This window comes from Ornithodoros turicata, chromosome 3, assembly GCF_037126465.1.
Source record: "Ornithodoros turicata isolate Travis chromosome 3, ASM3712646v1, whole genome shotgun sequence".
Lineage (NCBI taxonomy): Eukaryota > Metazoa > Arthropoda > Arachnida > Ixodida > Argasidae > Ornithodoros > Ornithodoros turicata.
In genome coordinates this window covers 34229738-34256322 of record NC_088203.1, presented here as the reverse complement: position 1 = coordinate 34256322, position 26585 = coordinate 34229738, and the positions used below count along the sequence as shown (strand labels likewise).

The following is a 26585-nucleotide window of genomic DNA, read 5'->3' as shown; positions in this document are numbered from 1 at the left end:
GGGGCGTTGGTTACGGCATGTCACTAGCGGCTGCGGTCGCAAACTATCACACGGTTTTTTAGTTATTTTGCTAAATAAAATAAACGTAGAAGAAATAACTCGTTGGCTACATTTGATTTACAAAATGTCTGGTATATGTACACATATTAGATAACTGTGTATACTGTTTGTGTCAGCACTTACTCTGCACTCTACATTAGCGAGCACCACTTGCATCGACAGATCAACTGACATTGCTGTGAATTCGCGCGTGCTTGTCGTTTGTATACGTTTGCTCGCAACCGCGCAGTGTCGTTCTGCTCAGGTGTGTTGTTTTTCACTGTTTTTCACAGGAATGGCGTGTCGAGGAAAGAAGATAATGTGCGTTATGAAGGGTAAAAGCAGTGGTGACGGTGTCCGACATTAAATCTTTGAACCCGTGCCATCCGAAAGACTTTTGCGAGCGATCGTCGTACGTGGTAAAGTGGACATCAGAAGATGATGAACGCTCTGATACAGAAGCATTTTACAAAGCAAGGCTCCTGCTTTTGGGATGTAAGTGCTTTTTTTTCGTGATTTTTGCCATATAGACGCGATCTGCATTGTCGTTCGAACATTCGAAAGTAGTATCGACTGTCAGTAGACACTTAATTTATTGGGACGCTACACGGTGTACTTATACGTTGCACGCTTATTCCTTCGCCTTGCACGCCTTGTGTTCTTGCGCCCTGTTTCAACCACCGTGTGAACAAAATGCGAGTGTGTGTCTTTATAGCTTGTGCTGTCTTCCATTGCACTGGATGTGGGGCTACCTGGCAAAAGGTGCATGACCAGAAACATAATTCGCCTTCTGAATTTCTTTTATCTGCTACAAAGAGGGGCACTATTCACATTCTAATCTGTGGCGCAGTGCCAAAAACAAAGCTTTCACCTGTATGATTTATATCTGCGGTGCACATCCTTGTTGTTGCTCCTGAACGATTGTTCACTGTTTTACCACATATCTAAAACGTTTTTGGTTCATAGCTTCATGACATTTCGGGAATTGGTGCCTATTTACCGACGTCCTACTAATAACTTCTGAATGTATGTTGAACTTTTACAGAAAGCCACAACTACTCAGTGTCCTGGTCTACATATAATGTAAGTTATTGTTGTTACTCCACTGTTGCTAAGTGTAAGCACCCTGCCTCACAAAAAGTTGAAAACAGTAATCCAAAGTAATCTTACTTGTGGGTTCAGTCAGTTTGGTGTGTCATGCTTCGCTTTTTCTGGATGTTTATACAAGATGTCGTTTTTGTGTGGCCTGTACTAAATTTGAATTAAAGTTTCTTGTTTTTTTTTTTTCTTTTTGTGATACAGGCTACCATTCCCTAGGGAGAGGACGGGACCCAGGGACAAGGGGGGTCCCTGTGAACGTAGTAATGACCAAAAGTGTATCATATAATATATATCAGCATAACATATTAAACATTTAAGTATACCGTCAACTTCTGTGTCTTGTTTCATTCTACCTGTGAACGACATATTCACCCTATTTGGAAGACCATATTCAGGGACGTGTAGCTTGCGTCGGGAGCGAATTGAACCTTCCGAATTGGAAATATTTGTAATTGGTCCAATAAGAAGGCCAATTGGGGGCTGGGAAATTGGAGGTCCTATTGAATATCCAATTGGGTTGCTCCAATTGGGAGTCCGAAATGCTGATTGGCATAAAGAATTGGAACCAATTGGAAATTTTCCAATTAGATTCCAATCAGATTTTTCAACTGGGTATAGCTCGCCATTTTCTTTTGTTGTACAACAAAAGAAAATGGCGAGCTATACCGGCTGGATCGTTGGTCGGAGTAGTAATTGGCCTGGCCGAGACTACAAGGGGGCGAAACTACAGGTTCCCTGCCCTGAGCCCTGCGCATATTTTTCCCTGCGCGGCGCCAGTGCGGAGGGTTGTCCGCGCGCTTATAACATGCAGAGACATGCAAAGAAGTGTCATACACAAAAAGTACGAGTGAAAATATATTTATTAATGCCAATTGTAATGCCAATCAAGTTGCGATATATTTATTAAAGCCAATTGTGCTGGGAATTGTGCCAATTGTGATGCCAATCAGGTGAAGGAGAAAAACCCAGCCGAAAAACCTTCACGACCTGTAACAGAAGAAACACAATACACATAATAAATAATATACAGGGTGTCCCAGAAAACGTGTCATTGAATTATAATAAAAAAACTACACCACCTAGAGCCATGCGGTCAACGGCATTTGTTCTTACTGGGTTTTTGCCACCTCCTCATGTGAATGTCGTGTAACGTAAGTTTAATTATGTAAATTTTTGCGAACTGAACTCGGAAATTTGCCTAGTAAATGTCACTTTTTTACCCCACCAATGTGAAGAGCGTGTCTAATTTACGCAAATTAATGATAATTGACAGGGATATTCAGGAGCTATCGCATCGGAAAAAATAGCCGAACATTATGCTCTACGGAGGTAGAACAGAATAGCGCACGATGAATTTTTCAGCGCAATCTTTGTCAGTCCGACGAAAGGAGGTTGGAAACCCAGCCCACGCCGACATCGCAGAAAGAGATAACGCAGGCATGGCTTATCACGTCCGACTTTCGCTGGGATAATGCTTTCCCTCTCCCAATTTTAGGAACTTTTACTTTTTCTACTATCACTTTGTGGGCTGGCTTCGGAACCTCCTTTCGTCGGACTGCGAGTGATTGCGCTCAAAAAGACATCGCGCGTTATGGTCCGGTGCTCGAAAAGCATGATATTCGGCTATTTTTTCCGATGGGATAGCTCGTGAATATCACTGTCAATTATCATGAATTGGAGTGAATTCGGCACGCTCTTCATATTGGTGGGGTAAAAAAGTGACCTTCCCTTGGCAAATTTCTGAGTTCAGTTCGCAAATATTTGCATAATTAAACTTGGGGTACATGACATTAACTTTACAAGGTGGCAAAAACCTAATAAGAACAAATGCCGTTGACCGCATGATTCTAGGTGGCGTAGTTTTTTAATTATAATTCAATGACACGTTTTCTGGGACACCCTGTATACATTTATTGCTCTCTAAATATTTCATTCAATGTCTCTATCATTACATTTTTTAGAAACTCTTTTGTTTCCGCTCCTGAAAGAAAACATAAAATTAACGTCGTCACATTTGCTTACCACACGATAACTCACGTTGGACACAGCACTGACCTGAAAAAGTGGATATTGTTATTATATGAAACCACACTTATATTTCAATAATACATACAATGCTGTGGTGGCAGACCCCAGTAATCTGTAAGCGAATCTAAATTAATATCAGTTTATACATTTCATTAATACATACACTGTGGCGACGGACCCCAGTAATCTGTAAGTGAATATCATTTATTATTGTAATTATGCTATAACTTTTACTTACATTCAGGCATTGGTCTTGGTACTGGCGTGTAAGCTGAAAAGATATTATCAATTAATAATACACACACACACACAACAACAACAACTATATACACAACACAATAATACATACATATCGCCGGCGGTGACTCTGGAGCTGAAACATGAAATCAAATTTAAACACCTTTTTCATATTCTTTATAATTCCTTACCATTTTGAAAAAATTACGGACTAGAGCTAAATACTGAAAAAAGACAGCGGCCATGAGAAAAAAGAACTACACTGTAAATCAAAAACTTACTGCTCTGATCCGATACTGGTGTGTATGCTGAAAAGATATTATCAATTAATAATACACACACACACACAACAACAACAACTATACACAAACACACACACAACACAATAATACATACATATCGGCGGCGGCGACTCTGGAGCTGAAACAAGAAATCAAATTTAACCACCTTTTTCATATTCTTTATAATTCATTACCATTTTCAAAGTATGTAGGACTCGATCTGAGTTCTGAAAAAAGACAATATCCATGAGAAAAAAGAACTACGTTGCGGATCAAAAAACTTACCATTTTCGTTGGACATTTTTTTGGAATGTGTGTCAGTCAAGTGAGGAAGAAACTTTTAAACGCGCGCATCCTCATTATCATACAACCTCCTCTCCACTCTTTCCCATTTATTACCGTTCGAGCGAGCCCACCTCCTCATTTTCCCATTCGTTCCCCAGACCAGGAGCTCTCTCTCAAAAATAATTATGTGGAAGCTCTTTCGTCGCTGTTTCGGAAAGAAATGTGAAGAGGAGGAAGTTGAGTCTACCGAAGACAGGAAATGGCGTCTGAAACAAGAAATTCATGAAGCAAAAGCTGAAGATATCAGACGCGTTTTGTCTCACGAACGTCTCCTCAGGATCAAACGAGAGTCTGCGAAAAGTCAATTTGATCAAATCGATGGTGGATGGTAATAAATCTAGTTATCAATACATCTTATTATCAGTTTCAGTTCTACCTCTGCGACACAATGTCCGACGTAAGACCGTTTTCTTTCATCCACCCTGCACGAATTATTATATGCGGACCTTCCATGTCAGGAAAAACTTACTTAGTTCGTAACATCCTTAGAAATCTATCAGTATTCAGTGTAGTCCCAGAACAAATATTTTATGTTAGTAAATATGACGCTAGCTGGCAGAATGAATTCACTAAAATTACATTTAGTGAAGAATTACCAACGACATGGGATGAGAACATACCAACACTGATTATAGTTGATGATCTCATGACTGAAAAGAATGTTATGCAACATATGGTTCACCTCTATACAAGAGCGTCCCATCACAAGAATGCATCAATTATTTTTCTTTGCCAATACTTATTCCATAACGATGTAAACTACCGCACTCTATCACACAACAGCACATATATAATATTATTTAATAATTTAAGATCTCGTACGCAACTCGAACTTCTAGGACGACAAATCTTCGGGAAATCACGGTTGCCATACTTTCTGAATGCATTCGAACAAGCAACAGAGAAACCATTTGGTTATCTAGTGATTGACCTACACCCACTTACCCAGTCTGATAAAAGATTGCGAACAGGTATAACCAAGCTCGAGTCACAATTTGTTTTCATACCAAAATGAAAAGTCTACGTCACCATTTAATTTTCCTTAAAGTGCTTGCAACCTGCACTCCAAAAGAACGGGAAAATATATTGAAGGAGGCTCCTCCGCACAGCATTGAGCTCTTTCCGAAGTTTGCAAGAATATATTGAATGGTAATGTTAAACTTTCACCGAAACTATACAAAGATTTAAAGAAATATAAAGCTACAATTCGATACATCGCACATAAAACATTGCACGAATCACCAAAGAAGCTACAAAAGTTTTTATATCGACAACAAGGAGGTGGTCCCATTACTCCCACTATTACTGACAGGCTTGACTAGTATATTAGGTGGTGTAGCAGGGCGGGCTATAGCTAAGGTATCCGGTGTTTGAAAATGGCAACAAAAATCGAGGTATTAAATCCAGTGGACACTATTTTGGAATCTAATGAAATCGAAGATGTAAAGGTAAAGCGTATGCTAACAGCTATGTACTACACTATAAAAAATCAATTGAAACCGACAATAGAATCAGATCCGCCAATAATAAAACCATTACAAATGGAGGAAAGTATTAGCAGAAAGTTCGATTATGACGCTCTACCAGATAATATTAATATTAAAAAAGTTAGGTGCATAGTGTCAGCGATACCGAGGAGTTTGTCATGGAATGAAAAAGGAGAAATCATTCATAACAACAAAACCATTCAGAGCTCTAGTATAATGGAATTGGTCTTGTACCTATCCGGACATAAACGAGTGAGGCCTGCTTGGTTTCTAAAGGTGTCAAAACTTCTACCATCACACAAGATCAGACAGAAAAGAAAATCAAAGAAGAAAATATTGTGGGAGACCTACAAGTCGCCGCAAAGAACAAAAATATTTCTCAGAAGAATGAGCTACAGATCACCTGACGGCGGGCTCGGAGGGGTCAAACGATATCAAAAGGCACGGAAAATCACAAGGAAAGAAGCACTACAAGAATTAAAAACGCGATGATGTCTATGCTCTCCACAAAGATGCAAGACGAAGATTTAAGAGAAGGAAAGTCATCTCACTCCACCTGAATGATCTACATCAAGCAGACCTCATTTCATTCATCCAGTACAAGAAATACAATAAAGGATTCTCATACATACTGCTTGTGATAGACTGTTTGTCGAGGCAAGTCATGGCCACACCTCTCAAGACCAAGCGAGGTGAAGATGTGAAGAAAGAATTTATGAAGATATATCGAAAGAGAGGGGAAAAACCACGGCTAATCCATGTAGATCAGGGGTCTGAGTTCTTCAACAAACATGTGCAGGCTTGGTGTAGGCGACATGGTATAGCCCTCTATCATTCTTTTTCAATTAATAAATCTTGTCTAGCAGAGCGTGCCATTAGGACTATTAAAGGTCGCCTGTTCCGTTATTTCCGTAGTAAAGGACATCACAAGTACCTTAAAATTCTTCCAAAGATTATAGAAGATTATAACAATTCTTACCATAGAACTATTAAAATGGCACCGAATGAAGTGAATGAAAGTAACGAGGTTGAGCTCTTCAATAGACTCAATAGTAAAAAAGATGATGACAACACAATACCATTCGAAATTGGCCAGCAAGTTCGTGTTCTATTGAATCGATCAATAATTGACAAGGGGTACACAGGACACTGGTCTCACGTTATCTATACAATTTCGAGGTATAAGAAAACAGATCCACCTGTCTTTTACATTGCAGGCCCAGATGGTGTAGAAGAAGAGGGTACATATTATGCAAATGAATTGCAGTGCGTTATTAAAGAGGCTGATGACCCATATCCAATTGAAAAAATTATATCCAGTAAGAAAATTGATGGAGTCACTCATTATAAAGTGAAGTGGGCTGGTTATGACGATTCATTTAATTCGTGGGTTCCAGTGCACGATGTTGCCAGGCTCTGAGTTTTATATGTACCTCCTGTCCAATGATTGTACCGAATTATATCCAACAAATACACTGGACAACTTTACAATTGCTTTGAATGCACCCCTACAACTGAGTGGAAAGTATGAAGTTGGATTACAAGAACTATCTATCTGTAATCTATTCTACAATATACCGCGGAGTGATGATGGTGTCATGCAGGTTGATTACAAAGAATTTGCAGAGGTTCGCAAGACTATTGTCGTTAAAAAAACTATTGAAATGGCCCTTCTAGAGCTTTTTGAAGACTTGAATAGTTCTATCAATTATATTGAAGGGAGATATGTATTCCGTTTACCACATTCTGTTCGGTCAATTAAATTTATAGGTGAAAACTTGCAAGAGACTATTGGAGTGTCATCCATTCAAGGCAATACTGTGATAGGTTCTAAGGTGCGTCGTCAGGACACATTCCTTCGAGAGGAATTCGCTTCGCAGCTATGCATACTAGAAGAAATTTCTATTCTTACTTCAAATGGCTTGATCGCATTCATTCCAGGTTGTTCTATCAAGACAACATTAAATCGCTTTTTTAAAACACACAAAATTGAAGCAAATGTAACAGTCCGAGAGAATAGTTATAGATTGTCACAGTCATTACACAGTCTCTTTGCTATTCCAGAACAGCTCAAGAATCTCCTCAGATTAAATAATTTTAATATAAAAGATGATACAGCCTACTACTATGGAGATCCATTTGAACGCACTTATGACTTGATTATAGAGAAAGAAGTACTTGTTACAAAAAGAATAACTATTCCACCAGATCATTATGAAACTCCGAAATTACTGCTACATACAATCAACAATCAATTAGAAGGCAAAGCTCTACTCACATATAGTAATGACAGAAAGCTCTGCACTATCAACCCAATTCACGGTGTTACTATTAATCTATGAGAATACCTCTCTAATATGCTAGGTTTTGTACCACTTACAACTTTTGCGAACAGTACAAGTGGAAACACATACCTCAGACTTACACCATTATTCCATCATTTTATAGTTTATTGCGATATTATCGAATCATCGCACTTGGGTGCAAAGAAGCTTCCCATATTAAAATTAGTTCCATACTCTGCAAAGGAAGACAATATCATTCATTATGCTTTCCAAAACGTACAATATTTTAAGCTATTGCATAATGAAATAAATTTCATTTCAATTAAGTTGTGTGACGACTCTGGTCGACCTCTCCACTTCAAAGGACCAGGCAAAACAGCTCTAGCTCTACATTTTAGACATGTATCTTAAAGAAATCCCGGAAATCCACTACGGTCACGGACTTGGCAATATTACGCCATACTCAGGACCAATGTTCCAGAGGGGCAGTGGATTCTTTAAATCATTGCGCAAGTTTGCATTACCACTCCTGCGACGAGCACATCCATATGTTCTAAGACCGCAATGAATGCAGCAAAAAACCTGGCACGAAAGCTATCAGATGGTCAACATCTGAAAGAAGCCATTAGAAACAGTGCATCCGAGCTTAAGTCGCAAGTGTTAAAAGATTTCGCTGGCGGCGGTGGCAGACGTAGGAAAAGAAGAAGAAAAGACGTCTTTGACAAGCAACCCAATTGGAGTGAGGAATAAATATTTTCGTCAACGCTGGCGTCCGTTTGTCTGACTGGATAGTAAAAATGTGGGAAATAAGGCAAGATTGCAGTGGGGATAAGTGCGACTGTCCACTTAAAAAAGCCATTAGAACCGGCGCATCGACACGGGAGGTCGCGACGATAAAGGATTGCGGTGGGGGTAAGTAAAAAAAAGCCGTTAGAACCGGCGCATCGACACGGAGTTGTCCAATTTGAAAGAAAACCATTAGAAGTGGTGCGTATCGGCGGTCTCGACACGGGATCGGGTTTCGTACTCGTTACCATAGGTCATGGGAAGATGCGATAAAAAGCTGCTTAGGAAGAGCCGCGAAACGACGACGGAGGTCTCGACACGGGATCGGATTTTGTACTCGCTACCATAGGTCATGGGAAGATGCTTAGAAAGAGCTGCGAAACGATTCATTTCTTCTTAGAAGCGACACACTGTCTTCCAACTTGAAAGAAGTGGATGGGGGGAAAAAGGGGAAATAAGTGGCTACAGGTAAACAATCCTAAAAAATAAAACATGGGAGAGGGTGACAATTGTATTCAGTCGCAAACATGTCACTGGTCAACGTAGTCCACGCCCAGTCCGAATTGGTTTTGAAGGGCGAGTGTGAGCTTTTCAAATCCCACCCACTCAAATTTCTATAGAATCATGCGAGAATCAATTATTCTACCCTGTATCAACAATTACAGGCGGCGAATCTACGATTGAATGGAATATAAGCAACTTATCAGATCTCTATCTCGATGTTTCTAGTATGTACATTAAACTAACTATGCAGATATTGAGAAGCGATGGGAGTGATCCGTATACAAGAACGGCGGATGGTGTAGTCAACGATGTTGTATTCCCCATGAATAACTTGGGAGCTAGAATGTTTAAGTATATTAATGTGTATATCAGTCAGTGATTGGTACCATCAAATTGTTTGAATTCCTACCGATGTATGCTTGATACTTTGCTCCACACCAACACGCATCTTCAGAAAACGGTAGATGATTGCGGAATGTATATTTATGATTCAGGTGAAAATGCCGCAAACGATCCAAATTCGAATGTTGCAAAAGCACTCAATTCTAGAACAAGTGGTGGCAAACTATTTGAAGTTGTCATGCGTGTTAATACGGATTTGACAGATCAAATTAAGATATTATTATCGGGACTGGATGTTAGGGTGTCTGCTGTGCACGCCAGCGACATGCATCGCTTATTGACTGGTCCAGGAGAAACTCATCAACATCAAATCAAGATACACAATGCAGTACTGTCATTACGTAAAGTCAAAGTCACTAACTCAACTTTCCTCTCTCACCAGTCTATACTGAAGAAACATCCAGCGTGTTATACTATGCGAGGTTTAGAGAGCAAAATTAAGACAATAACTGCTGGCTCAGTGGATGGTATTTTCGACAATCTATACACCGATCGCATTCCAGATCGGATCTCAATGGTTATGACACGGACCGACGCCTATCAGGGTGACTTCAAACTGAGTCCTTTCAATTTTGAACATTTCAACGTGAGTTCAGTAACACTAACAATTGATGGACATCGAAAACAACTCTCATACGACTGGGACAATGACCTATGCAGAGGAAGCTATTATGATTTCCTATCTCAACTGAATGATAGAAGCGTCGAGCTGCGTTATCAGAATTATAAAACTAATTCATTCATATTGCATTGGAACCTCAGTGCAGACGAGTCCGTTGGCGGCTACTTTAATCCGATACGTAAGGGAAATTGTAGAATTGAACTTAAATTTGCAAAACCATTGCCTCACGCTGTGTCGATTATACTTATAAGTGAGAGCCCCAAGATATTGACAGTCAATGCTGACCTTCCAGTTCATTTGGATTAAATCACGGACGTTCTAGATCTTGAATTATTGTTTTCAATGAACCCTCAAACTGTGAGAATGTATCGAGGAACCTACGCTGTCGACAGAGTTTCGCCACTTCAAGAAGGTTTCATTGTCATTAATACGCATCCACACGACGGCCCGGGAGAGCATTGGTTGTTGTACATGATGGATCGAAATGATAGATTCATCTATGAGGACAGCTTTGGTCTACCACCAATTGAAGAGGAACTGCTAGATCTACCTGTTGACAAATATTGTGACAAGTGTATACAGAGTCTCTACAGCTCCCACTGTGGCCTATTTGTTTCCGTATTTGCTTCCTGTCTTTGTAAGAATTATTCACTCAAAAGCATTATGTCATTATTTGACAATAACCTTGTACACAACGATCTCAAGGTAATAAAAATGACTGAAGAGGAATACCTCATTTAAGAAAAATTCTCTCATTTATTCAATGTACAAGCACTTTGAAGATAATCCTCCAGACTCACTATCTTGCGAGATCCGTCTTCTTTTCGTTGTGCGGACAATGTAGTGCGAATGCTGAATGTAATAATTCCGAAGGATCGGTCTTCTCAAACCGGCATTGATAATGGCCGGTGAAATCTGTTCACCATCACGGTATCGTCTTAACAAGTCACATTTCACGGCGACAAACTTTTGTAGTCTCTTCCTTAGTTGTCCACGTCTTGTTTTGAGTTGATACGGTAAACATCGCAATATGAGTGTGAAGTCACTCTCAGGTCCATTGCAATTCAAGTATGAGTTTAATTTCATCAGGTCTTTATACATCATCCATTGTATAGTCAAGTGAAATCTCTCAGCCGAGTTGATACTCAATCCGAGTTGGGATGGCATCCGAGAAATGGTCTGATGTTATGATCTAGCCAGTCTGACGATTTCGATGAAATCAATCCCCCGCATCGACATTGTCTCAGATGATTTTCATTTTGTATAAAGAAACTTCTGGGTGGTGTCTTCAATGTTTGCACAATGGGCAAGTCGCCTCTCAGAAGACACTCATAATCTAAAACAAAAAATATCCTTAAGTTACTGGAAAGAGAGGAGAAAAGCTGTAAAAACGCACAGTCCTCCAGGGAGAGTGAATAGCACTCGTCTTTTTCCATCGTTGATTTGGGAGAGAATGAGATGGAAAGGATGCCTATTGCTTTTCTTAGTATGCCATTGGTTAACGATTTTCTATATGCAATTTTCGGTTCCGCCCACATTTACTATAAAATTGTGGCTGGCGGGTTGTTTTTTCCACCAAGTTCTGTTGCCCTGGTTGCAGTGCTTGTTTCCTTTGCCAAAAAATTTGTTTTGGTGTGCTGCCGAGATCTTTGAAAAGTAAGTCTGCTTCTTGCTTATTGTTCTGATTTTAATTTATGGAATGTCTGTTTCTAGTGCCTCGCTGTGGAATCTGTGGGTATGATTGCGTTGAGGAGGTAATTCGTCGCATGGAGGAGGATGTTAACGTTCCAAATTTAGATCCTGCTTTGTTTGATGAAGAGTGGGGATTAGAATTTGATCAGGTTTTGATGGATGGAGTTTTTGAGGATAATACGCCGGCAGATGCCGTGCAAAATCCCGATAGCCCAGAGCCTGTTGTGAACAATCTCGCGGAACATGTTTCGGTGGCTCATCCTGGTGTTAGCGTACCATACTTTCCGTTCTTTGAAACCGCTGTGGCCTTTGAAGGGTACCTTGGACGTTACGTCCTGTTCGCGTCACCGTATGACGACTTTGTCGAGGATCCGTTCGAATACCTGGTACATTACCAGCACGATATAGTTTCCATATTACAACAACATCCCATACTTTTTAAATTTTATATGCGTGTGAAAGTATTGATGGTAAAGCAAGTTGGCGATTCGATGAGCAGCCACTTTGCTTTTCTAAGTGCCGTGTCGCGAGAAATTCATAGTCTCGCGGATATAATGGTTGCGCTAAATGAAATGATTAGCGAGTTGCGCGCAACCTTGAAAATTATCAGGGTGAAGGTAGCAGTTACGTCGCTCGGGACGTATCCGAAATCGAATTGAACATAAGCGCGATTGAAAAAAAGAGGATTGGCTGTAATACTGTAATTCCTACCGAATTGAAAAAAAGAAAGAAAACACTCACAAATGTAAAATGCCCCGACAATGAGTGTTTCAAATACAATACTTTAGCGCGATTGCATCCTCAAAAAATAGATGGAAATGATTGGAAACGATATCGATCTTGTGGATCTCGATTCGAATCCATTGGCACGGGTCAAATGGTGGCCCGGCGGTCCGGTATCGTATTCGGAGATTGCAGAATTTGAAGAACGGAATCAAATTGAAGTGTATGTGTACTCATATCAGGATGGGAGTATCCACACTTCTCGTGTTCCGCGTCTCGCATTTAACGATAAAGTGCAATTATTGGAATTCGATAATCACTTTTTTGGGATAAGGAATTTCAATACCTTGTTGGGTTACAAAAATTGATTTTTTTGTGAAAAGTGTACAAGTGGATTTAGAACACAGGAAAACCTAGTGTCACATAGGAGAGTGTGCAGGAATTTTGAGGAGCTTTTGATGGAATTCCCTGAGCCAGGTAAGAATGTTCTAAAATTTAACAAGTTTGGTCACATGTTTGCATTTCCATATATTATTGGACTCGATACAGAGTCTGTCCTCGATCCTAATACGAATGTGAAAAGTGCCGTGCAGAAGCATGTTATGAGTTCCTTCTGCTGCATTCTAATCGGAACCTATGATTCGAAAATACTCGCAAATAAAAAATATTTAGGCCCCGATGCCCCTTCCAGGTGCGTCGACTGCCTGCTACGTTTTCATAATAAGGTGGTCGATATCAGCCGTTGCCCTGCCCCCATTAAACTCACAGACGAAGAAACTCGTAAACATATCGCTGCAACGCACTGCGAGTATTGTGGTGTGTTATTTAGCGTTGCCAGGAAAAAGGTTCGTCATCACGATCACAGTCGTGAAAGCAATGTCAGCAACTTTTTGGCTAGCATTTGTAACAAATGTAACATCAGTTGCAGCAATCATGGCAAAATTCCCGTGCTCATCCACAACCTTCAGTACGACATCAGCTCCTTGTTGCATTGTTTCCATGCTTTGAAGTAGAAATGCCCGCCCAGGCTCATCGCGACGAGCTCGGAGAAGATTCGCAATTTTGAATATGGCAATCTCATATTCAGGGACACCACGCAATTTTTAAATAGTTCCCTTTCTTGTTTGGTGGATAGTTTGAAGGTGTCGGAAGGAATCGAGGCATTTAAGTGCCTACAGCAAGTGTATGGTAATGACTTTGCCCGTTTAACTAGGAAAGGTGTGTACCCATATTCCTGGATCAAAAGCTTTCAAGTCTACAATGAAGAATGCCTACCGGCCATGGATGGTTTTTATGACGATTTGAATGGAACATACATCAGCGAAGATGACTATGCTTTCGCTCGGGAAACATATGACCATTTTGGTTGCAAGTCATTGAAAGATTATACAATGATCTATTTGGAATGTGATGTCCTGCTCCTTTTAGATGTTATGCAGCATTTTAGACAGCTTTCTATGAAGACATATGGATTGGAAGTGCTGCACTTTGTCAGTCTACCTGGATTCAGTTGGCAGGCTGCTCTCAAGTATACAAAGGCCGAGATCGAGCTGCTTACAGATGAAGATATGTATCGAACCATCGAGTCTTCTATTAGAGGTGGTATTTGCCAACAAGGATTGAGGTATGCTGCTGCCAATAACAAATATTGTGCAAACTTTGACCCGGAGAAACCGCAAAGTTACATCTCCTATTGGGATGCAAACAGTCTGTATGCTGGTTGCAAAACATTGCCATTGCCTATTGGAAGATTCGAGTGGGTGCCCGAATCCGAATTTTTGAGTTTGGACATCATTAACCATCCTCAGGATGCGGAGTATGGTTACATTTATGTGTGCGACCTCGTCTACCCGCCGGAGTTACAGGTATTTCAGAAGTCAGAAGACCAGGTATTTCCCACTAGCTCCAATGAAGCAAAAGGTTGACGAGAGCTGGTTGTCTGAGTATCAGTTGGCTCTAAAAGACCAATTGAATTACAAACCTGCAGTACAGGGTAAGTTACTTCTCACTTGTAATGATAAAACAGAGTATGTTGTACATTATCGTTTGTTGAGACTGTATTGTAAGTTAGGAATGCGGGTTAGCAAAATTCATAGAGTGTTGAAATTTCGTCAGGGTGTGGTCTTTGGTCCATACATTGAAATGAACATTAAGCGACGCATTGCAGCGCAAACAGACTTTGAGAAGAAGATACTAAAGTTAAGCTGTAATGCCCTTTATGGCAGGACGCTCCTTTCTCCCAGGCGATTTAGATCAATTAAGATAGCATTCAGCAAAGAAGAGGCCCAAAGATATAGCTCCTCGAACGACTGCATTCGATTTGAAATTTTGTCTGAGAATTGTGTGTTGTATGAGATGAAGAAAAGGAAGGTAAAGTGTAGCTTTCCATTGCAGATTGGTTTTTATATTTTAGATTATAGTAAGTTGGTAATGTATGAATTTGTCTATTGCACTCTCTTGGAAAAGTTGAATTGTCCCATCACCATCATGTATTCGGATACCGATTCTATCATCGGTGTGTTTCATACGTCAGAGTATGAAGAGGAAATCAAAAAGATTGCAGATGATCACATCGATCTTTCATCCTATCCCATTGATCATCCACTCTATAGCAATAAAAATAAGGGTGCATTGTTCCACTTCAAATATGAGACTGGAGGTAAGATAATTGAAGAGGTGGTTGCTCTGAAAGCAAAAATGTATTCTATCCGATTGAGTGACGATAGTCAAATTGCTAGAGCAAAAAGTGTTAAGAAAAGTATTGCTCGTAAGGAATTGCATCATGATGTATATAAAGATGTTTTGTTTAATAGTGTGAAGGTAAGTCATCCACAAAGGACCATATGTAGTAAGCGCCAATGTATGTATACACTGGAAACGACTAAGCTTGCACTCATGCCCTATGATGATAAGAGATATCTCTTTAATGCTATTGAGTCATATCCATATGGAAGCTGTGAAATTGGTAATGAGTAAGTATATTCTTTATTATGTGTATTGTGTTTCTTCTGTTACAGGTCGTGAAGGTTTTTCGGCTGGGTTTTTCTCCTTCACCTGATTGGCATCACAATTGGCACAATTCCCAGCACAATTGGCTTTACAATTTTCACCTTGATTGGCTTTACAATTGGCTTTAATAAATATATGACAACTTGATTGGCATTAATAAATATATTTTCACTCGTACTTTTTGTGTATGACACTTCTTTGCATGTCTCTGCATGTTATAAGCGCGCGGACAACCCTCCGCACTGGCGCCGCGCAGGGAAAAATATGCGCAGGGCTCAGGGCAGGGAACCTGTAATTTCGCCCCCTTGTTTCTCGGCCAGGCCAATTACTACTGGTCGGAAGCGGAAGTTTGTGACTTCCTACAAAAATGTTTGTCGCATTGCATTTTTACACGCGCGAGAGAAAAAGAGGTGAATTTTTCGTTTTCTGTTTTCCTCGACAGTACAAGTACACTTGCGTGCACCATTTTACTGCTTTTACCTTCGTGAACAATAATGCAGCTTAACTTGTCCAAATCAAGCCAAGCGAAGAAGATGGCGGCAGTCAGTGTGTGGTGTGTTTAGCGTAGGGTCACGTTGTTGTTTCTCGATTTGCCGTGCGCTTCCTGGCGGGTGCAGCTTGCGGACTTGGTGCACATGCATTTTTCATGTCGTGCGCTTGGCGCGTAGTGTGTTTTGTGTAGCTCAGAAAGCCTAATAATGCTATATATTCTGGAGCACAACTTGTATCTCGCACAGGGCGTTTCTTTCTCACAGGATTGCGATGCTGTAATATTGTTGTGTATATTCACAGAAGAAATGCGGTGTGTGATACAACTGCGAAAACTAAATTTGCATATATTGGTTCGCACGAACCTGTTCCAAGTCAAGTCGAATGCTGAAACGGCGGCGCAAATGCAATTTGTGTTTACCCATGCTGTTTAGATCGTATAGTTTGTTCCTGGGGGAGTCGTGTTTCACGTGCAATGCGTTTAGTACATATGCTTTCTTCAACTGAGGCTCTTGGTGACAGGTGAGGAAGGGAGAAAATATATACTTCTTGAGGTGCGCCCTCAGTATGCCGATCGGAGTGGCTTTCGCGTGCGTAATACATAAAAGTCGCTTGTCTTCCTCGGTTTCTATTTCGGATGCAAAAGAAGAACCACTACACGAAATAAAAGTGAGCATTCTTCAAACCAACAAGAGTGACACGGAAAAGGTTAGAATATGGTTATGATGGATATGAGCGATATTTGTTCCTGCAAGGTAAGTGCCTAGAATAGGCCCAGCGGCGTCTAGGGTATGGTAAGATAGCTAGCTAAATATACATGCATGAACATATGCTTTCTGTTTTCTTGCTACTGCATAAAACAGTCAACGCAGGTTGCACACATTCCTGTTCGAGCAATAAAGTACACAAGACATGAACCACCAATCTTGATGCCCAGGTATCATTCAAAAATACATTTGCGTTCACAACAAATATATTACACCGGCTCACATAACAAAATAAACGCAGAAATATAAGGACATTTCGACGCCTATACGGGCGTCCTCATCAGCTCGGATTCACACGAGAATTCTTGTGTGTATCCGAGCTGATGAGGACGCCCGTATAGGTGTCGAAACGTCCTTATATTTCGCTTTTATTGTGTTATGTGAGCCGGTGTAATATATTTGTTGTGAATATGTCTCCTTGCTTTTGGTCTGTTTTCAACATTTGTGTTGCTTGTGTTATTGTTCTTAGCAACCCTCTCCTGGGGCCACATCAATAAAGCAGAGCAGTGCACAATTTCTTGGTGTCATTTATTTGCGTGCATTGATTATTCAACGGAGTAAAAATGTCACAACAAACATTGAATGTGCTACAATGGACATTGTATGCAGTAATCAGTGGTTTATCAAGTATCTCAAGCACGGGGATTGCTGCTAAAAATTTGATGGGGTGGAGACATTATTACAGTTGCATTACAAGAACTTAATGCAGAGTTCGAGGTAACTCGTTACAAGTAACTTGTTACCGTAACAAAGTTCTTTTTTTTTGGTAACTTGTAACTTAACTCGGTACTTCTGTGCCGTTGTAACTTTCAGAGGAACTCGTTCCTTTTTCAGATTGCTTTGCCAAAGTAACTTAAGTTCCAAGTTACTTTTAACTCGCTTTTCACTCACGTCCACATGTTTTCTTGCTTTCTGTTCCTTCATGGCATTTTTTGCCATAAAACGTGATATGCAATCAATGGCAGTATTTTATTCGGGAAGTAAGAACCGCTCCCATTGAAATGAAGCTGAACCATTGTGCGCCCACAGGGGAGTAAGATGCAAACCGTTCGAATAGACCACTACCAGAGCAACGTCATCATGGCATTGGTACACACTGAAACCGAAACAAATCGAAAGGAGAGGGCTGGGTTCCACGAACAGGCACCTGTTCGCTGCCTCCCATTGAAAGAAAAGCAGAACCGAGGCTTACGGGCGCGACCTTGTTCACCTCTTGCTTTGAGCGTAGTTCAGTTCTACCAAATTTGTGGGGCTGTCGAACACTATAACGTCATTTGTTTACAAACAGGGAGAGGTCTATTGTTGGACATAAACGAAAATGATCTAAGCGTGTTGCACTGCTCCGCAGGCAACTCAGTCTAACTCAACTGCTCATGCGCGCTGCACCTGCGTAATGCTATTTTGTGTCCGAAGTAACTTGGAAGTAACTGGTTCTTTTTTTTAAGTAACTCAGTAACTGCGAGCTAGATTTCACGCTGAAGAACTTGGTTATTAACTTAGCTACATTTTGCACACGGTAACTTAACTTGTAACGAGTTCTTTTTGACAGGTAACTTCTCAATCTATGACTTCATGCACCCTTTACCGACATTTGCCTAAGGATGAAGCTGAATGGGCCACTACTGTAGGGGCACATAGGTAAAAAGTTCGGGGCTGTAGGGGGTATCTGGATGATCCACTGTGGCTAATTTTGCTCAGGCAGTCTTCCTTGGCGACTGAAATAGTCCTTGAGTGTGTCCCTTACATGTGCAGCCATCAGTGAGTGGCGGGCCCGTATTGGTTCAAGATCACTCATGGGACCAGACAGTGGAATCTGCTCCGTGACCCCGCTCTCCTCTGCATGCTGCCGTAGATAGTTGTGGAGTATGCATGTTGTCTCTACAAGTAGTTTGACGTGTCTTGGTTCCGCGTAAATTGTAGTGTGATAGATACGGAAGCGGTTCGCAAGTATGCCGAATGCATTTTCTACTACATTTCTGGCCCGTGAAAGTCTCTTATTAAATGCATCTTCTTCGGGGGAGAGATGACTTCCAGGGTAAGGCTTCATTATGTTCTCACTGAGAGGGAAAGCGTTGTCACCAAGAAACACTGGTGGTACTAGCAATGAGCTGTTTGGTAGCTGTATCGATTTTGGTAGCCCTAGCTTACCAGTTGTCAACAGAGTTTGTAGAGGTGTACGAGACCAGATACCACCATCACTTGAAGAGCCTGGGGCACTTGCATCGACATACATGAACCTGTACCTGGCATCTACGACTGCAAACACTACAATGCTGTGTGTCTTCTTATAATTGAAAAACACTGAACCAGACTTCTTCGGCTTAACAATCTTTACATGTTTACCGTCCATTGCTCCTATACAGTTGGGAAACCGCCAATTCATGCTGAAGTCCTGATATTTCTGCTTCCATGCTGCTTCTGTGTTTGGCAGTTCTACAAGACCAGAGAGGTGTCTGCAGATTGCAGTACATGTACACCATATCATGTTGTTAGTAGTGCTGTGACCCATTCTTGCCTGAAAGCTCAGTGACTTTTGGCTGTCTGCTGTGGGGAGAAATGGAGCACCTCGTGTTCATTGTAAGTACTGTTGCAATGTCATATGTTGTGATATTGGTGGGCATCCTTCTACGCTGAATAAATAAACTTTGTTTTGTACTTTTGCGTGAAGCTGTAGCTGCATGCACTTCCAAATATTCTTTATTTTTTAATGGGGCTGTATACCGTCGTTACAATAAGAAAGTATAGGGAACAGTGCTGTATGCTATAAAACAAGCACTGCCATGAATGGATGGCTCATCTGATGTGTAATCTGCATCACCCCCCTCCCAATTAAAGAGTTCCGCTTTAGCACTTGGATGCGGGCCCCTTTTGGTTTGCCGTGACATTCGCAGTAAGCGCATTTTTTTAATAATGTGAATTGACCACACAAAACATTGTCTTATTGTTTGCCACTTTCGTTGGCGAATGGTACGCTAGTCAGAATAGACAAAGCAGATATAGTACCTGTAGCGAGATATCTTAGTGTTACACTAAGATTGTCGTACGGTGAAATTGCGCTTCGCATGACTGTTTCCTGCTTCTGGAGATCTGGCCGTACAATACGTAACAGCTCTTCAAACGAAGCAGTGTCCATACGTAACACGCAGCGATATGCATTTGGATCGGTCAGCTCTAGCTCGGGAATAAGTTGTTGTTGTATCCGCCTGTGTTTGGGGTACAACCAGTCCCTTGTCCACGTTTTCTTTTTCTTTGAGCTATCGTTTTCATCTAGATCATCAATAAGTAGCGCAAGACATAGCAGTTTCCTTTTCGTACTGTTCATTATTTCGCCAACAGTGGTTGTGTCATTCAAGCGCTTGAAGCGTTTGGAGTGTCGTCTGCTCGCTTGTCGTCTGCTCACGTATCGTCCGCTAGGTGGCAGTACCGCCACTCTCAAAATTCTACCGCCGTGTGAATGCTCAACACAAGACACGGGGAACTTCTGCGCCGTAAAAAGTTTTTTTGCTTTTGCTTCCACTAGAATATTCCACGGACATGTCGCTCGTGTGAATACACGGTTACACCGTCCACGGGAGAATGTGCGCGGGAGAGGAGGAACGCGGAAGAGACATTTCGAGCGCGCGCTCCTCGCAGAGTGGAGCGATTTCGTCCGGAAAAATGTGTGGCATATTAGTTTCTCGACGGGAAGAACAGTTTCCAGCGAAAAAAAGTATGAGGGTTCGGGAAATTTCATAGTCCCTTTAAGATACAGCGAAAAGGATGGCGGAAACGAAAAGGTTCGGGGGAAGACATGTTGCATACGTACACGTTGCACGAAGAAAAAGAAGAGACTGAGACCCGTAGTGAAATACATCGCTTTTATTTACACGTCGTCGTCGTCCTCTAGATCGGAACTGCGTTCCCAATACAGATTATCCAGGCTAAGCTTCTTTTTCGTCAGTCTCTCTGCCGCTAAGATGCGGTCGAGCGTCTTCATCTTGTCCTGACACATTTCTTGACGCGCTTGCAACCATTCCAGGCGGTGGACTTGGAAGGCTTCCTCTACGATGGCGCGAATAAATTCGCGAAGTTCTTCGTTTTTTGTATTTCCTCGTCGGCGAGAAACGCAGGAGAATAAACCACACATGGCGTTTTCCACGTATCGGTCAGAATGATGACGCGAGCGCAGTGCGTGCTGCCTTTATATACAAATAAACACGCGCAAAGAAACGAGAGCGAAACCGAAACGGAGAAGCAACCCGCTGCCGCTAGGAGCGCGCGCGCAACAACTTTCATGTTACTCACAAACGTTCTTCATGACTACTCAAAATAACACATAAAAAAATTGCTTCAGAGATGGGCCAAGTTAGGTTCGTAACGCAACATCATTCGCAACGCAACTTCGACGATCTCTGAAGCAATTTTTTATGTGCTGTTTTGAGCCGTCATGAAGAACGTTTGTGGGTAAAATGAACCATGTCACGAGTGGGAATATATGGGATGCGCACTGTCGAATTTAGGCATTTTCGGTAGACACCCCTCACAAAAACACTGTTGGGCGCGTTGCCCCAAATCACAATACGATGTACTCGTTATAAGAAGAAAGGGCATTTCGAGATTCTTCGATCCGGGCATTCGATTTTTTTTCGGTGCAGATTATTTTATGGGATCACTATTGGGAGACGACTAGTGAGGTTCCCAAAACGTACCATATTTTACAAATGAGGCAACTTTGCGACTTTTTATCTCCTCAAAGGCAAACCTTAGAATCCTCAGAACTTAGGATGCAATGCTATCCACCCCTGACAATATGTAAAAAAATAAGCTGAATATGTTGAATAGTTATGAAGATACGCGGCGTCAAACTTCGTAGGAAGCGTAATGGTCGAAATGCCCAAATGTGAATGATAATTGATTAAAAAGTAACCACCAATTATTTTCAACTATTTTCAGCGCGAAAACGCCTCATAGGGACGAGGCTTATGTATGTATGTATGACGAGGCTTTATGTTTGTAAAGAAAAAAATTAGAGAGGTCGACCGGACCACCCTGCCTGATTCGGTGTGAAATCACCCTGTAATGGATGAAGACACACACACACACACAAAACGAAGTGGGAGGAGCTTCCCGGCATATGTCTCATGGAGAGCTGAAACACGTCCGAACGGCATCGCGCAGGTACGTCCGCTGAACGTCTCTGTGATGTACTTAGGTGTTGCATTCGCACGCTTTTGGGATTTCTGGGAGATTGAATTCGGACGTCCCAGGGATGTCCCCAACGTCCCCCGACTGACGTCCTCGCGATGTGCTTCGGATTCGTTTGTGTTGTCTGGGAAGACGTGGCACGACATCATTGATGAACTGGACTTATGTCTACTAATGATGGCTCGCGGACATTTTTGCGCAGAGATTTTTCAACGACATTTTGGATGTTTCCCTCTGCTCCAGAGACATATCCCGGATCTTATCGTGGTCTACTGATGCAGATGGGAGAGGAAGTGACCATCTGCCCATTTATATTTCATGCCCCAGGTATAGTCAGGAGTGATGCACAAAAATGGTCAGACTAGTCAATTGGAGCACTTTCCGAGAGTGCAGCACGGGCTGGGCACAACCGGACATGTCAGCTGAACAACTCACTGATGTGCTCAGTGCCTCCCCCCGCTCGTCATCCCGAACTGAAAAGGTCCCGACGGGTCATATGGGCACCAACCCTTATGTTGAACAGCCCCGGGAGTGTAGGAGAAGGGCGGAACGAAAAGCTCGACGAACAGGTCTGCTTCAAGGAGTTTCAGCAGCACGGCTTGTCCAGAAGGAACTAAAGGCTGTGGATAGAAGGCGTTGGTGCCAGTACTGCGCCGGTCTCTCGCCTTTTGCTCGTCTCTCCAAGGTTTGGCGTGTGGCCCGGAGTCTGAAAGAGACCCCTTCACCTAGAAATCCTTTGGGTGCGCTCGCGTTGTCTCTCAAGAAATCTGAGGCTGACGTGGCACACGACTTTCGTAAGAGTATCTCTGCAATATTTCACACTGAAATATTTCATGACCATACTTCTACAATCCAAGAAGCCATTGCGGGTAGACAGCCAGTGATCAACGACGTGATGGACATGGATTTTCAGTTGCCGAATTCTGAGCTGCCGTACGCCTCTCGCGTGCCAACTCCTCGCCAGGTGCAGACGGCATCACTTATCGGGCCATCCGAAATCTTAGTGATGTGGGTGTTTCCTGTCTGCTCCATGTCTACAACACGTCATGGAGAAACGGGGAAGTACCGGCGAGCTGGAAAGATGCGTTAGTTGTCCCTGTGTGAAAGGGACTATCGCATCTGGGAACGTATGTATTTACCGGAAGGGTGCTGTTCCTCACCGCTTCAGAGTCAACTTTGCCAAATTTCTCTTCCGAAAACAGCTTACATATTAAGTAAACGAGTGTTAAAGGTCCGCATTCCATCTGCGGCCACGACGATGATGACGTAAGCCAGGCGCACGAATTGGAGCGCAGCGCAGGCGATGGTCTCCGAGATCGTCTGCTTGGCGTTCGCATCGCACTATACTAAGTGAAAAGTCTTCAGTAAATACGCTGACTTTCGCTTACCAGTGTGAGTGCAGACGTAACCATGTTACGTGAAACACGGCGTTACGCTCCTGGCTGTACGAACACGTTCAACGTTAACCAGAAACAACATTCCGGGAGCCGGTAACAGAGAAGACGCCGTCCCCTAGCATTCTGCCTCGCCCGCCCGCCTGTCGGTCGGTTGCCAAGGCTACCAAGGTCCCTCCGGCCGCTCCGTGATTGGTATTCTCCATGTCAAAGGGCGCGCAGTGATTGGCCTCGTCCGTGTGACGTTTCCAGAGAGGGAATCCAGGAATGCGTCGTCTGCTCTTGCCAAGTCTTATATCAAACTACACAGGAACAACGCTGCCAATTCGCGTCGGGTTTTCGGCGTTATTATCAGTGATGAACGCGGAGTAAAAAAGCACTACAGTTTCGGAATCGACCGGGTCGGATGCGATAGCCCCTTTAAAACCGAACAAGCAACCTTGTGATCTCTCCTCTTTTCGTCCTGTCAGCCTGACAAGTTGTCTTGGTAAAGTTTTGGAGCGGGTGGTACTGCATAGGCTAGAAAGGTGGCTTGAGGGACATGGAGCTTTCCCTGCAGAGATGACAGGTTTCCGTCGCCATTGCAGTGCCATGGATTCGGTCCTCGACCTTGTCACCTCCGTCGAACAAGCCAAGAGCCAGAAGAAAATTGTCATAGCGGTTTTCCTGGACGTCAAAAGAGCTTACGATACCGTCAGTCACCCCTTTGTGTTGCACGCACCGCTGCAAGCCCAGGCCTTTGACAGAATGTTCTTGTGGCTGGCGGATTTTCTGCGCGACAGGGCACTCTCCGTTCGCAACATAGGGGGCCCACGCCGAAGATTGGTTTAGCTCATGGGGTATCACAAGGGAGTGACTTAAGCCCAATTCTCTTCAATCTGGTAATGGCAGGCCTAAAGTCCTGCGTTGGCCGAAGGGTTAAAATTTCCATTTATACCGACGACATTTGTATTTGGACAATTGGGAAATCAAGGCCAGCCATACGCCGTCGTCTTCAGCTTTCACTGGATGGGATTTGGCGGTATCTCACTGAAGCGGGCATGGATATCTCGCTTGAAAAAACAGCAGCGCTAGCCTTTACTAAGAAGGATATGCGCCAGTGCCAGCTTGCCATTGGTAATAAGCCGCTTAGACAAGTTAAGCACCACAGATTTCTGGGCGTCATCCTGGACTCCAGCCTGTCCGGGAAGAAGCATGTCGACCACTTAGACACCAAGGCCCACCGGTGGATATCTGGCATCCGTCACTTTGCCGGAGCTAAGTGAGGAATGGATGAAAAGTCCCTTCTGGCCCTCCATCACGCTTTAGTTCGTGGCACACTTGTGTGCAGCCTCCTGGTCCTGCATGGCGTCTCCCAGACTCAAGAACACTTCGGTGTATACTTGTTATACAAGCGACTTCGGTGTATACGACTTCGGTGTGTGCCGAGAGCCGCGGAAACTGGAATGGTGATAGCCGAAGCCCGCTAGCTACCGATAGAAATCCTACGGCAGATGGAAACCATTCGCCCTTACCTGCGCCTCAGAACGCACCACCGTCGTCATCCCCTTCTAGCCCCCCTAATGAAAGTGAGGCCCAAGATTCCTCCGTTCGTAATCCACCCAACAGTTCCCACAACCCCTCCGTGGTCGCTTCCGCTCCCATCACTCTCCCTATCTGTCTCTGGCTTCAAGGTTCCAAAGCGTCAAGTGCCACCTTTAGTTCTGCAACAGTTGGCAGCGGATATGAGGGACCTTAAATTTCCTGACCACACTGCCGTTTCACTGATGGATTGGATTGGATTGGATTGGAAAAAGAAAGAAAGAAAAGATCTTCCACACGGAATGGTTCGTCGTGTGCTTTTGTTGTCCCATCAAATGCAGTCGCAGGTGGATATCGTCTGTCACATCGTACGTCATCAACATCGGCGGAGCTGTATGCCATTCTACTGTTTATACAGCAGATCTCCCAACTTCGTCGGCGTGCCAGCGTGGTCTACACTGATTCGCGGGCTGCTCTGCAATGTGTGGCAACCATGGGGCTTCGTGGGTCTCTAGCCCCCATCGTGGTAGACATTCTCCACCAAGTTCGGCGTCTACATGATGGAGGTCATCATATATCCCTGCAGTGGATTCCAGGGCACTGCGGTCTCAGAGGCAATGAGGAGGCTGACAGAGTAGCAACGGCTGCCAACGAGTCCCCGAGAGCCGTGCCCATTGTGCTGTCGAGAAGCGACAGAAGGGCCTTACTAACTGCATGGTTTCAACCCTTGGCTCTGGAGCAATGGCGCCGGGACATCACGGCTCAATCTCTAATGAATTCGGTAGACCCAAATTTAGCGTTTCCTTTCCCTACCAGTCTCCTACGCCATGTTACCTCCCTCCTCCATACACTCCGGCTCAATGTGGCTTTCACCCCGCAATTCAAGTGTATGATCCGATGCTGTGACACGGGCCTCTGTTCCACCTGCGGTGTCGTGGCGACCGCCCAGCACGTTCTTATGGAATGTTCACTCTACTGCCCGCAAAGGCGGACATTGTGTGGTGAGCTTGCCCGCATCAGCGAGAGGCCGCTCACCTTAGCTGCACTCATTGGCCCCTATGAAGATCCTGTGCTCCATCCTCGGGTTCTTCACCTGTTCATGGACTTCCTGTCGACCACTGGATTGCTTCAAACGCTTTAGTTATTTCTTGTGTTTTCGTCCCTCCTTCATCATCTTCACATAATGTTCCCGTGCAATGGGTTAGGGTACCGCAGCACCGCGGTGAAGCACCCCATCTCATCGTCATCATTTAGTGTTGTTGTTGTTGTTGAGCGGTATAAAAAAGAGACTTCAAGAAATGTCGCTAACCTCAGTGCTTTAGCGGGTATGCGACTGAATTCGCGTTAGTAGGGATTTTGAACATTGGCACATTTCTAGGTTTCGCACAACAATATGGTATGGTATGGTATGGTATGGTAATACATTACTACGCACTTTGAACATAGATTGAGAAGTTACCTGTCAAAATAACTCGTTATAATTTAAGTTACCGTGTGAAAAATGTAACTAAGTTAATAACGAAGTTCTTCAGCCTGAAATGTAACTCACAGTTACTCAGTTACTTAAAGGGACCGAAAAGTGAAAAATAACCCCCATATTTTTGCCCACTGTCGTGCACAACATGGTTGTTTGATAAGACACAGAAAGCATTACTTCTCAATTCGGCATATTTTTTACGTATAAATATT

At 42.9% G+C, this 26585-nt stretch overlaps 1 protein-coding gene and 1 long non-coding RNA gene across 2 annotated transcripts; both read left to right on the top strand.

Moving 5' to 3' along the window:
- The first annotated feature begins 215 nt into the window (after window positions 1-215).
- Window positions 216-1445, top strand: LOC135390190 (uncharacterized). Its single transcript, XR_010421760.1, has 3 exons — window positions 216-534; window positions 1085-1122; window positions 1342-1445. It is a non-coding gene; the product is annotated as an uncharacterized LOC135390190 (long non-coding RNA).
- A 23944-nt stretch (window positions 1446-25389) lies between these two features.
- LOC135389281 (uncharacterized) lies at window positions 25390-26037 on the top strand. The gene has a single exon (XM_064619344.1). It carries the CDS (start codon window positions 25390-25392, stop codon window positions 26035-26037), a length of 648 nt encoding a protein of 215 aa, XP_064475414.1.
- Window positions 26038-26585: the final 548 nt, after the last annotated feature.

Bases quoted from the DNA above. Each gene is read 5' to 3' on its own strand.
- LOC135389281 (XM_064619344.1), top strand. From the start codon at position 25,390: ATGGGGCTTCGTGGGTCTCTAGCCCCCATCGTGGTAGACATTCTCCAC.